This window comes from Agelaius phoeniceus, chromosome 19 (assembly GCF_051311805.1).
Source record: "Agelaius phoeniceus isolate bAgePho1 chromosome 19, bAgePho1.hap1, whole genome shotgun sequence".
In the NCBI taxonomy this organism is placed as follows: domain Eukaryota; kingdom Metazoa; phylum Chordata; class Aves; order Passeriformes; family Icteridae; genus Agelaius; species Agelaius phoeniceus.
The window spans coordinates 10,943,866-10,956,325 of record NC_135283.1 but is presented as its reverse complement, the minus strand read 5'-3'; the positions used below and the strand labels follow the sequence as shown (position 1 = coordinate 10,956,325).

At 59.2% G+C, this 12,460-nt stretch overlaps 1 protein-coding gene across 5 annotated transcripts in view; it reads right to left on the bottom strand.

Moving 5' to 3' along the window:
• Positions 1–12,460, bottom strand: part of ARSG (arylsulfatase G) — a 33,683-nt gene that overhangs the window by 6,777 nt on the left and 14,446 nt on the right. For 3 of the 5 annotated variants that reach the window (XM_054645094.2, XM_054645095.2, XM_054645096.2), the window contains exons 7-9: positions 11,813–12,003; positions 10,792–10,872; positions 6,203–6,311 (exon numbers count right to left, since the gene is read on the bottom strand). In XM_054645094.2, the coding sequence (XP_054501069.2) occupies positions 6,203–6,311; positions 10,792–10,872; positions 11,813–12,003 (381 nt within the window). The remainder of the gene's footprint in view (positions 1–6,202; positions 6,312–10,791; positions 10,873–11,812; positions 12,004–12,460) is intronic. The other 2 variants (XM_054645092.2, XM_054645093.2) reach the window with 1 other exon arrangement.

The following is a 12,460-nucleotide window of genomic DNA, read 5'->3' as shown; positions in this document are numbered from 1 at the left end:
ATGGGGATCCCCCAGCCCTTCACAGCCTGGGCTCCCCCTCTTCTGCCCACGTGTCCCAGAGGGGTCCAGACTCAACTCCAGTGGGATGGGAACATCCTGCTCCCAGCCCCCATGTCCAATCCTCACCCTCCACACCCTGTGGGGCACAGCTTTCTGTCCCCCAGTGCCACCAACAGCATCTGTCCCTCACAGATGCAGTCACAGGGTGACCCCAGACCTCTAAAAGGAACCACCCACACCAGGGTGGGACAGTGGCCAAGTGACACATCTCAGCTGTGCCCTGGGGACCAGGCTGTGACAGCGACAGCTGGCACTGCTGCCAGGGCTCAGCCCAGCACCTCTGGCTACAAAACCCCGTGCCAGCAGCTCAGGGGGCTTGGCTGGGACAAGGAAATTGCTACAGGAGGCAAAAGCACCGGGAATTGGGGTCACCAGGGTGCTGCCACTGTGGCCTTGTCACCATGGCCATGCCACCACCATGGTCCTGCCACTGTCACCATGGCCGTGCCACCACCACAGTCCTGCCACTGTCACCACGCTCCTGCCACTGTCACCATGGTCCTGCCACTGTCACCATGGTCCTGCCACCACCACGGTCCTGCCACTGTCACCATGGTCCTGCCACCACCACGCTCCTGCCCCTGGGTGCCTCCTGCCTGGGCTGTGGTGGCAGCTGAGTGAGCAGAGAAAGGAAAGAGCCCTGGGCTCAGCAGCCCCTGCTCTCCCACTGAAGGAGGTTTCATTCAGCTGCTAAGAGACAGAGAGAACAAATAAGAACAAACATTGCTGGGAGCCAGGAGGCGCCCAGCAAATCCTGGCTCTGCCCTGAAACCCCTGCAGGCACCTTGCTGGGGGCACAGCAGCTGCCCCAGAACAGCAGCATCACCTGGGCAGCCTGGCCCTGGTGCCAGGGGTGCCCAGCACTCCCTGGATCCAGCTCAGTGCTGGGTGTGGATGGTGCCAGGCAGCCCTGCCCCGGTGGATGGGACCTCTGGGGAGCACAGCTGGGCTGGGAGAGCAACATGACTGAGGGCAGGGGTGCTCCCCAGCCATGGGCAGGTGTAACCCATGGACAAAAGCAGGAAAAATAGGATTTTGGTCAAAGTTGGCATCAAAGCAAAGGCACCAGTGGGCACATCCTGGCACCTGCAACTGAGGGAAAGAGAAAGCCACGCTGCCAACCCCTGCCCTGGCAAGAGAGATCTGACACATGAAGCCACTCCAGCATCCTGGTGCCACCTGAACACCAGGAAAAGGGAAAAGGGCCTGGCAGTGCCCAGGGACAGCAGCTCCTGCCTGTGGGACAATGGGCATCCTGATCCCCTGGGCACCAAGGGGCACAGAGCCCTGCCCTGCCATGGTGCTGGGCACCAAGGGGCACCAAGGGGCACAGAACCCTGCCCTGCCATGGTGCTGGGCACCAAGGGGCACAGAGCCCTGCCCTGCCATGGTGCTGGGAACCCTGGGGCACAGAGCCCTGCCCTGCCATGGTGCTGGGGACCAAGGGGCACAGAGCCCTGCCCTGCCATGGTGCTGGGCACCAAGGGGCACAGAACCCTGCCCTGCCATGGTGCTGGGCACCAAGGGCACCAAGGGGCACAGAGCCCTGCCCCTGCCATGGTGCTGGGCACCAAGGGGCACCAAGGGGCACAGAACCCTGCCCTGCCATGGTGCTGGGCACCAAGGGCACCAAGGGGCACAGAGCCCTGCCCTGCCATGGTGCTGGGCACCAAGGGGCACCAAGGGGCACAGAGCCCTGCCCTGCCATGGTGCTGGGCACCAAGGGGCACAGAGCCCTGGCCTGCCTGGCCTGCAGCAGCTCTGCCCACACCCCCAGCCCAGCCCAGCCCAGCCCAGCCCAGGATGGTGCAATCTCCTCCCTCAGCACCCTCCTGACCTAATTCTTCCCTGCCCTACTTCGGGTTGGGGCAGGGAAGGGCAGGAGCACAGCGTGTGGCTCTGACCATAATTAGCCGTAATTAAGAAGAGCAGACGAGGCAGTTTTGAGGCAGTTCTGTGCAGAGCCCAGCGTGCAGGTGCTGGTCTGGGGTGAGGCATCAGCGTTCCTGGGCTGGCTGTAGCTCCCTGGCCCCGGGGCAGGCTCACCCTGCCTCACCCCTGTGCTCACAGGTCCTGAGCAGCTCCGGCGGCCTCTGTGCCCCTGCCAGGTGTTTCCATAACCCCAGGGGAGGAGGAGATCCCTGCAGAGGGGAGAGGCCCTGCCCTGCCCAGCCCTGGCTCTCCCCGGGGATCCCTCAGGGCTCCCAGCCCCTCCTGCTTCACTCCCTCCCCATCCCCTGGGGGGCTTCAATGTCCCCGTGGGGCTGTCCCCGAGGGGGCAGAGGCACAGAGAGAAGCCACCAGTCCTGTGAGCACCCCCGTGTCCCTCTGTGTCCCTCCACACTCCCTGTCCCACCTCAGGCCAGGGCTGGTGACACTTTCCTGAGCTTGACCCATCCCTCTCACCCCCAGGCTGGTTCTGTGCTGCTGCCAAAGAGGGGGTGCCCCCTCCTGATGCCAGAGCACCACCCTGCACAGCTGACATGGCCCTGTGTCAGTGCCAGGGCACCACCCTGCACAGCTGGAATGGGTCTGTGTCAGTGCCAGAGCACCATCCTGCACAGCTGGCATGGCCCTGTGTCAGTGCCAGGGCACCACCCTGCACAGCTGGCATGGCTCAGTGTCAGTGCCAGGGCACCACCCTGCACAGCTGGAATGGGTCTGTGTCAGTGCCAGAGCACCACCCTGCACAGCTGGCATGGCTCTGTGTCAGTGCCAGGGCACCACCCTGCACAGCTGGAATGGCCCCGTGTCAGTGCCAGGGCACCACCCTGCACAGCTGGAATGGCCCCATGGCAGTGCCAGAGCACCACCCTGCACAGCTGGCATGGCCCTGTGTCAGTGCCAGAGCACCATCCTGCACAGCTGGCATGGCCCTGTGTCAGTGCCAGAGCACCATCCTGCACAGCTGGAATGGGTCTGTGTCAGTGCCAGAGCACCATCCTGCACAGCTGGCATGGCCCTGTGTCAGTGCCAGGGCACCACCCTGCACAGCTGGCATGGCTCAGTGTCAGTGCCAGGGCACCACCCTGCACAGCTGGCATGGCCCCATGGCAGAGCACCATCCTGCACAGCTGGAATGAGTCTGTGTCAGTGCCAGGGCACCACCCTGCACAGCTGGCATGGCTCTGTGTCAGTGCCAGAGCACCATCCTGCACAGCTGGCATGGCCCCATGGCAGTGCCAGGGCACCACCCTGCACAGCTGGCATGGCCCTGTGTCAGTGCCAGAGCACCATCCTGCACAGCTGGCATGGCCCCATGGCAGTGCCAGGGCACCACCCTGCACAGCTGGCATGCCCTGTGTCAGTGCCAGGGCACCACCCTGCACAGCTGTCATGGCTCTGTGTCAGTGCCAGGGCACCACCCTGCACAGCTGGCATGGCCCCATGGCAGTGCCAGAGCACCACCCTGCACAGCTGGCATGGCTCAGTGTCAGTGCCAGGGCACCATCCTGCACAGCTGGCATGGCCCTGTGTCAGTGCCAGGGCACCACCCTGCACAGCTGGCATGGCCCCATGGCAGTGCCAGGGCACCATCCTGCACAGCTGGCATGGCTCTGTGTCAGTGCCAGAGCACCACCCTGCACAGCTGGCATGGCCCTGTGTCAGTGCCAGGGCACCATCCTGCACAGCTGGCATGGCCCTGTGTCAGTGCCAGGGCACCACCCTGCACAGCTGGCATGGCCCCATGGCAGTGCCAGAGCACCACCCTGCACAGCTGGCATGGCCCTGTGTCAGTGCCAGGGCACCACCTTGCACAGCTGGCATGGCCCTGTGTCAGTGCCAGGGCACCACCCTGCACAGCTGGCATGGCTCTGTGTCAGTGCCAGGGCACCACCCTGCACAGCTGGCATGGCCCTGTGTCAGTGCCAGCCTCTGCTGGGGGGGACAGAAGTGACTCCTGTTTCTCCTGTGACTCCTGTGACTCCCACAGAGCCACTCCCCAAAGCACCTGGAGTGCTGCACCTGCCTCTGCTGCATTTCCAGATTCCCAGCTGTCCAGCCTGCCAGACTGGAGCTGGGAAAGGCAGGAGATAAGATCTCGGAGGAGATAATCAGAATTCCTGGGCTTGGAGGCAGGGCCAGGGGGATGGGACAGGCACTGATCCTGCACATGCTGCCCCAGCTGCCCGAGGGGGTGGCAGCTCTGCCCCAGAGCCCAGGGATGATTTGGGGGTGAGGCCATGGGGTGCTACGTGCTCCCCATCCCCTCCCCCAGACACCAGTGACTCAGTTATGGCTCAGACCTTCCCCTGCCTGCAAACACCCAGCTCCCAGAGCTGCCCTGGGGCTGTGGAACGAGTGAGTGTCTCCAGCTCATCCCAGGGACCTTGGGAACACCCAGCACTGCCCCAGGGCCCACCAGTCAGGACCTGCTCCCAGCAGCTGGGACATTCTTTCCCAGCACCCAGCAACCCCTCAGCCCCACCACCCTGTGTGCCTCAGGGATGAACGGGGACAGGGCATCCCAAGATCCAACAACCCCCCAGCCCCCCCAGCCTGGCCCCAGCACCCTGGGGACCCATCAGGGATGAACAGGGACAGGATATCCCAATTCCCAACAACCCCAACCCCCCCCAGCACTGTGGGGACCCATCAGGGATGAACAGGGACAGGATATCCCAATTCCCAACAACCCCAACCCCCCCCAGCACTGCGGGGACCCATCAGGGATGAACAGGGACAGGGCATCCCAATTCCCAGTAACCCCCCAGCCCCACCACTCTGTGATTCAGGGATGAAAGGGGACAGGACATCCCAATGTCCAGTAACCCCAAACTCCCCCAGCACTGTGGGGACCCATCAGGGATGAACAGGGACAGGGCATCCCAATTCCCAACAACCCCAAACCCCCCCAGCACTGCGGGGACCCATCAGGGATGAATGGGGACAGGATATCCCAATTCCCAACAACCCCAAACCCCCCCAGCACTGTGGGGACCCATCAGGGATGAATGGGGACAGGGCATCCCAACACCCACCAACCCCAAACTCCCCCAGCCTGACTCCCAGCATCATGAAGATCCATCAGGGATGAAAGGGGACAGGATATCCCAATTCCCAGTAACCCCCAAACCCTCCCAGTGTGACCCTAGCCCCATGGGGACAGGGTATCCCAATTCCCAGTGACCCCAGACCCCCCCAGCCTGACCCCAGCACCGTGTGGACCCATCAGGGATGAACAGGGACAGGATATCCCAATTCCCAACAACCCCAGACCCCCCCAGCCTGACCCCAGCACCATGGGAACCCATCAGGGATGAACGGGGACAGGGCATCCCAATTCCCAGTGACCCCTCAGCCCCACCACCCTGTGTGCCTCAGGGATGAAAGGGGGACAAGGCATCCCAACATCCAACAACCCATCAGCCTGACCTCAGCACCGTGTGGACCCATCAGGGATGAACAGGGACAGGATATCCCAATTCCCAGTGACCCCAGACCCCCCCAGCCTGACCCCAGCACTGTGGGTATCCATCAGGGATGAATGGGGACAGGACATCCCAATTCCCAGTAACCCCCAAACCCTCCCAGTGTGACCCCAGCCCCATGGGGACAGGACATCCCAATTCCCAGTGACCCCAGCACCGTGGGGACCCATCAGGGGTGCACAGGGACATTCCCCCCGCCCTGCTGCCCAGGAGGGCTGTGAGGATGGGTGCAGCTGGCACACGGAGGGGTGCAGGTGCTGCAGGCAGAGGGGCAGTGCAGACCCTCCCCTTGCCCTCCTGCAGGGACTCCTCTCCTCACAACCGCACCCTCCTCCGCAGAAAGGCATTCACAGACCGCAGAGCCGTCCCCTGCTCCGTGCTGGGCAGGGAGAACATCATCATCATCATCATCACCATCATCATCACCATCACCATCATCATCGTCTGTTAATTACCGGCAGCCCTCGGCCACCGCGGCCAGCAGCGCACGGAGCCCGGTGGTGGCTGCGAGCCCCAGCCCTCCAGCCTCACAAAAAGCCCTTTCAGCTCCTCTCAGCTGAAGCATTCAGCCTTGGAGAGGACAAAAGTACAGCCTGGCACGAGGCAGGGCACAACCACAGCTGCCAAAATGCAGGTGATGGCCGGGGTGGCAGCGTGGGGATGGGGGCTCCTTCCAGAGGGGCCAGCCCTGTTCCCAGAGCGGCTCTTACCTGAGGAGAGCCTGGCTCGTCCTCCCGGCAGGGACACGGCCAGGCCAGTACACCAGGGCTGGCACTCGGTGCCCTCCTTCCCAGGTTGTTTGCTTGGCCGAGCTCCCACCTGCAGGAGAACGGGGCAGTGCTCAGCATCCTGCGGATGCTGGGAAACTCCTGAGCCTGGAGCTCTGCTGGGAAAGGAACTGTTCCGAGGCAGAGGTGTGTGCATGACCCCAAAGGAGCGTGGTTCCACCGGGCCAGGGGAGGGAGAGGCACTGCAGGAGCTGCTCACGGGGGTCTCAGCTGGGCACTGGGTTGTGTTTGCTCCAGTGAGTGATGAGAAATGCAGCAGCTGCCAGAGCCATCGCATTTCCATCCCCTTCTGATGCCAGGTGAGAGAATGGAGCAGGCGGGAAATGGAGGAATTCATTCCAGGGGCTCCTGTCCCTTACAGGGCTCAGCACCAACAGCTCCCCCTCCCCTGACCGCTGGAAACCTCATTAAAAATACCATCCTGCTAATAACCCTCCTGCCAGTTAATGAACCTGATCCATCCTTCCCCTGACAGCACCCAAAGCACTGCCCTGCCCTTGGGTTTGAGAGGCTGCCCAGTCCCTGCCTCCACCTGCAGGGCTCAGCACCGAAATCGGGGTGCTGAGCACAAAAATTGGGGTGCTGAGCACCTAATTCGGGATGCTGAGCCCCAAAATCGGGGTGCTAAGCCCCAAAATTGGGATGCTGAGCACCTAAATCGGGATGCTGAGCATCAAAATCGGGGTTCTGAGCACCTAATTCGGGATGCTGAGCCCCAAAATCGGGGTGCTGAGCGCCAAAATTGGGGTGCTGAGCATCAAAATTGGGGTGCTGAGCGCCAAAACTGGGGTGCTGAGCACCAAAATCGGGGTGCTGAGCACCAAAATTGGGATGCTGAGCGCCAAAACTGGGGTGCTGAGTACCAAAATTGGGGTGCTGAGCGCCAAAACTGGGGTGCTGAGCATCAAAATCGGGATGCTGAGCGCCAAAACCGGGGTGCTGAGCATCAAAATCGGGGTGCTGAGCGCCAAAATTGGGGTGCAGAGGCCAAAATGAGAGCCCCAAAATCAAAAGGGCTGGAGGGCGGTTGGAGAGCCTCAGCCTTGGCCGCAGCCCAAAGGGCCCCAGGCAGCTGGAGGGGGAAGGGGTTGGGAATGGGGCAAAGAGAAAATCCCAAGGCGATTCACAAAGTTCCCCGGAGCAGCCTTTGTGCGCTGCCTTTCAGCGTGCACATGGCAACGGCGGCGCTCGCCCTGAGCCATTTCCTGGGGGCACGGCCAAGAGAGCCCCTGCGCTGTCCCCTGCGCTGTCCCCAGCCCTGCCCCAGCTGATCCAGGCCCCCAGGCAATGCTGCCGTGCCCACAAGGACACCCGCGGCACAGCTGCCACAGGGAGCAGCCCAGGGAAAAGGTTTCTGACCCTGGCACACCCAAATCTCTCCCATTCCCCACCCAAAGTTTTGGTGTTTCCCCCAGACCCCCCAGGAAAACACAGCAATTAATATCAAGCCCCATCTCTGCACGTAAATGAAAGAACTCATGCTCCTGGATGCATTTGCAGGGTTTTTCCAGGCATGGTCAGGGCTCTCTGGAAGGACATCAGACGGATATTTCCTGACCAAGCCACCCCAGCACCTCTGGTCAGGTCAGAGCAGCCTGGGATGAGGTCACATTAACACTTTGGGAAGTAAACAGGGCTCAAACACCCAAACCCAAGCAGGGGATTTTGTCCAGAGTGGGGATGATGCAGCCCTGCTGCTGTGGGGACTTTCCAGGCTTTCCAGGAAAGCTGAACTGTGCATTCCCGTGGTGGGATGAAAACCTTGGTCCCACCACACACACAGCAGGTCCTCAGCACAGGGACACCAGCTCTGGAACTTCCCCAACCTGCCTCAAAACATGCCCAGCATCACATCCCCCAAATGTTTTTCTCTCTCCCAGTATCCCTCCCCTTGCTGCACTTTTGACCCCAAGGCGGGAGAGGAATTTTTGGGGGCTGTGAAAGGGAAAAGGGCAGAGAAAGGGGCAGCACACACGGATCTGCTGCTCTCTCCCAGCTCCAGTGACCACCTGAAACCAGAGAAAAACATCCCTGGGATTTAGGGTTGGACCCTAAAACAAAAGATGGAGCTACAGGAAACATATAGGAACACGTAGAAACATAAAAACATGTAGAAACATAGAGGAACATGTAGAAACATATAGGAACATGTTGGAAATGTATAGAAACATGTTAGAAACACATAGGAACATGTTAGAAACATATAGAAACGTTGGAAATTTATAGAAACCTGTTAGAAACACATAGAAATATGTTATATAGAAACCTGTAGGAACATATAGAAAAATGCAGAAATATACAAAAGTATGTGGAAACATATAAAAACACGTGGAAACATATAAAAACCTGTGGAAACATATAGAAACATGCAGGAACATGTTGGAAATGTATAGAAACATGTTAGAAACACATAGAAACACGTTAGAAACATACAGAAGCATGCAGAAACTTATAAAAACGTAGAAACAGAAACATGTTAGAAACATATAGAAACACATAGAAACATAAACATGTTGGAAACATAGAAACATGTAGCAACATGTTGGAAATGTATAGAAACATGCTGGAAATTAATGGAAACATGTTGGAAATGTATAGAAACATGTTGGAAATTAATAGAAACATGTTGGAAATGTATAGAAACATGTTAGAAAATATAGATACATGTTAGAAAAATATAGAAACATGTAGGAACATGTAGGAATGTATAGGAATATATAGAAACATAGAAACATATAGAGACATATAGAAACATATGGAAACATGTGAAAACATATATAAATAAATAGATTTTTTTTTTTTTTTTTTTTTTTAGACAGGGAGAACTGTCTACCCCTGCTCTCCCATGCCTTGGGGGCTTTTCCCTGCCCAGGAACAACAACCCCGGGCTGGGAGGGCCGAGCATCCCAGCCTGGCACCCCTGGGCCAGCTCTGCGAGCATCCTGCAGCCACCAGAGCAGGGATTCCAGCCCACCCTGGCCCCGGGGTGTTTGCAGCCAGCTCAGAGGCTCTGCCAGCCCCATACTTGCATGTAGATACCCAGCAGAAACCAACAGTGAGGTTAGGATAAGTCTTTTGTCCCTTGGGTGTGCGTGGCAGCCATCTTGACATCCTCAGTGCCACGCTTTTTGTAAGCTACAAGAATGTAAAATGTGGTGGGTGACTGGTTGATGATTTATCATCATGGTTTGTATTTTTGTTTGGGTTTTTTTAGGGTGGGGGTGAGTTCTGGGGTTAATTCTATGTTTGTTTGGGGGTGGTTGTGGAGTGATGATGACAGTTGGTTATTGGTTTTGATACTAGGAAATTTAGAGGAACATTAATTCAAAGCATTGATGACAAATGATTTGGATAATGTAGGGATATATGGTTTAATTATTTGACCCAAAAAAATTTTTTTAAAAAATGTCAAGATAAAAAGAAATGGATGCATAAAATGGAATTTAAATACTGGTTCCTCCCTCCCCGCCGGGGGCTCTGCAGGGCACAGGGGCTGGAAGGAGCCGTGGTTTGTGTTCTGTGTTCTGCTCACCCTGTTCTGCACCATCTGCTCGGGCTTGTGACCGGGGGTTGCTCAAGAGCAACAACCCGGGGCCGGCAGCGGGGTTTGTTTACTAGAAAATGAAGGTTACGATTCCATCCCCGGGGCCAGGAGAAGGAAGGGCTCTGGGAATGGGACAGAGCCAGCGCTGTTTGCACGGTGGCGTGGCCAGGGTGTCAGGAAGAGGAGGAGGATGAGCCTCAGCCCTGACCCCGGGACTGGCACGTTAACACCGCGTAATACAAGCAGAAGTGGGAAACGCCTGACTCATGGATGTTTCTGGCTGCCCCGGCCGAAATAAACCCACCAAGCAGATGGCTTGGCCGGAAAAGGAGGAAAGAGTGAAAAAAAATAAGAAACAAAACAAAACAAAACAAAGTTAAAACCCAACAAAACGGTGGAGAGAAAGAAAAGCAAAGTCCCGGGGTGTGGGGAGGGTGGTGGGTGCTCTGCTCTGGGGGCTGTGAGACCCTGATGGGGCAGATCCCAACATCCCATCTGCAAACCAGCACACTCACCCCAAGCTCCGGGGTAATGGGGACCCAAACACACCCCCACAGCAGTTTTGGGGGGAATTTGACTGTTTGGAAGAAAAAAAATAGCACTGGGGTGCATTCAAGCCCAGGGCAGCAGCCAGGGAGAGGTTGGGGTGCATGGAATGATGCCCGTGTCCCCTCGGTGGGCAGTCAGGGCTTTGGGGAGCAGCCAGGGAGAGGCTGGGATGGATGGAATGATGCCAGTGTCCCTTAGGTGGGCAGTGAGGGCTCTGGGGAGCAGCTGGGCAGAGGCTGGGGTGGATGGAATGATGCCAGTGTCCTCTCGGTGGGCAGTCAGGGCTTTGTGGAGCAGCCAGGGAGAGGCTGGGGTGCATGGAATGATGCCAGTGTCCTCTCGGTGGGCAGTCAGGGCTTTGTGGAGCAGCCCCCCCTGTGTCCCCCGGGACAGGGACCCCCCCACGCTGCCAGGTTACCTCTCTGCCTCTGCCAGGCACCCACGAATGGCCCGAGGCGTCCTGCCAGCTCACACTTCTGTGCCCAGGGGCCATTGTCACCTGCAAGAGAAAGAAATGTCCCCATGAGGGACACCAGGAGCACAAGGGACACCCACAGTGGGGGGCAGGCAAGGACAAGTGACCCTTCCATCCCTCTCTGCCCCCCCTGCGATGCCTCCCCACGGGGAGTTGATGGGTTTTGGTTTTTAGCAGTTTGTTTGCAGGGGCTGGAGGGCAGCCAGGGCAGGGCAGGGGGGGCTCGGTGCCACCAGCTCCGGGTGTTAATGAGCGGCCGAGCGGTTCCTGTCATCAGGAGCAAGACATCCTCATTAGGGAGGCTGCTGGGAGACACAGAGCGGATTTGGGCTTCTTAACGAACGAGGATTTGTGGCTTAATTAGTCACGGCCCCACCGCTTCAGCCCCGCAGCCGGAGGGGGGTGGCAGGGTGGGCACCACGGCAGGGTGGGCACCACGGCAGGGTGGGCACCATGGCAGGGTGGGACCCCCATCCAGCCCCGTGGTGGGACCACTCCCCACCCACAGAGCAGTGAGAGCATCCAGGCAGGGACAACGAGGGCAGGGGACACTGAGGGTGGGGGACATCGAGGGCAGGGGACACTGAGGGTGGGGGACATTGAGGGCAGGGGACATGGAGGGCAGGGGACACTGAGGACAGGGGACACTGAGGGCAGGGGACATGGAGGGCAGGGGACATGGAGGGCAGGGGACACTGAGAGCAGGGGACATTGAGGGCAGGGGACACTGGGGGCAGGGGACAAGCACAGATCCTGCCCCCACCTCCAGGTGCAGCCTCCCCAGTGTCACCCCCCCTCTTTGGCACAACACGGGAGCAGCGAGTGAGATCAGAATCGTTTCCATCGTTCTTTTCTCTGCCTCTCTCGTTGCTCCTCTCGGGTTCAGAGGATCCCACAGCCCCGCAGTGTCCCTGTAGTGTCCCTGCAGTGTCCCTGCAGTGTCCCTGCAGTGTCCCTGCAGTACCTGTGAACCAGAGCAGCGTGCTGCCCCTGCCCAGGCTGTCGGCCGCCTCCTTCACCCGTGCCACCAGCGCATCCATCTCCCCCAGGGAGGCTCCATAGATGCCCCTGCCCGGGCCAGGGGGCAGCGGGGGCACCAGCGGGACGTGCATATGGGCCAGGGCCAGGTACAGGAAGAAGGGCTGTCCTTTGTCACTGCACGGGGGACAGACAGAGAGCGTTCAGCCTCCAGCAGGTCACTGGGGTGGTGGCACTGCTGAGCCTGGGGACACAAACCCTTCCAGTCTGCCGCAGCTCCCTGGGGGAAAACACCCCAGGTACATCCCCCAGCTCCAGGCACCCCTCTCCTTACAGGGAGGAGGCTGAGCTGAGCCACTTCTCCCCTGCTGCTGCTTAAACCTCTCCCCACTGTCCCCCTGTTGTCACCTGTGCCCCCATTTGGGATGGATTTGCCCCTTCCTCTATCTCCAGCAGCCAAACTCTCCATGCTGCTGCAGCCACGCACCTCCCTCCCCTCTCTCAGAGGGCCCATTTTGCCCCTTTTCCCCCCTCCCCAGCAGGTGCCCGGCCTGGTGGTGCTGTGGGCAGGGGATGTGGCACAGCAGGGCACCCACAGAGCCCGGCACAGCCCGGGCAGTGCCACCCGCCCCGC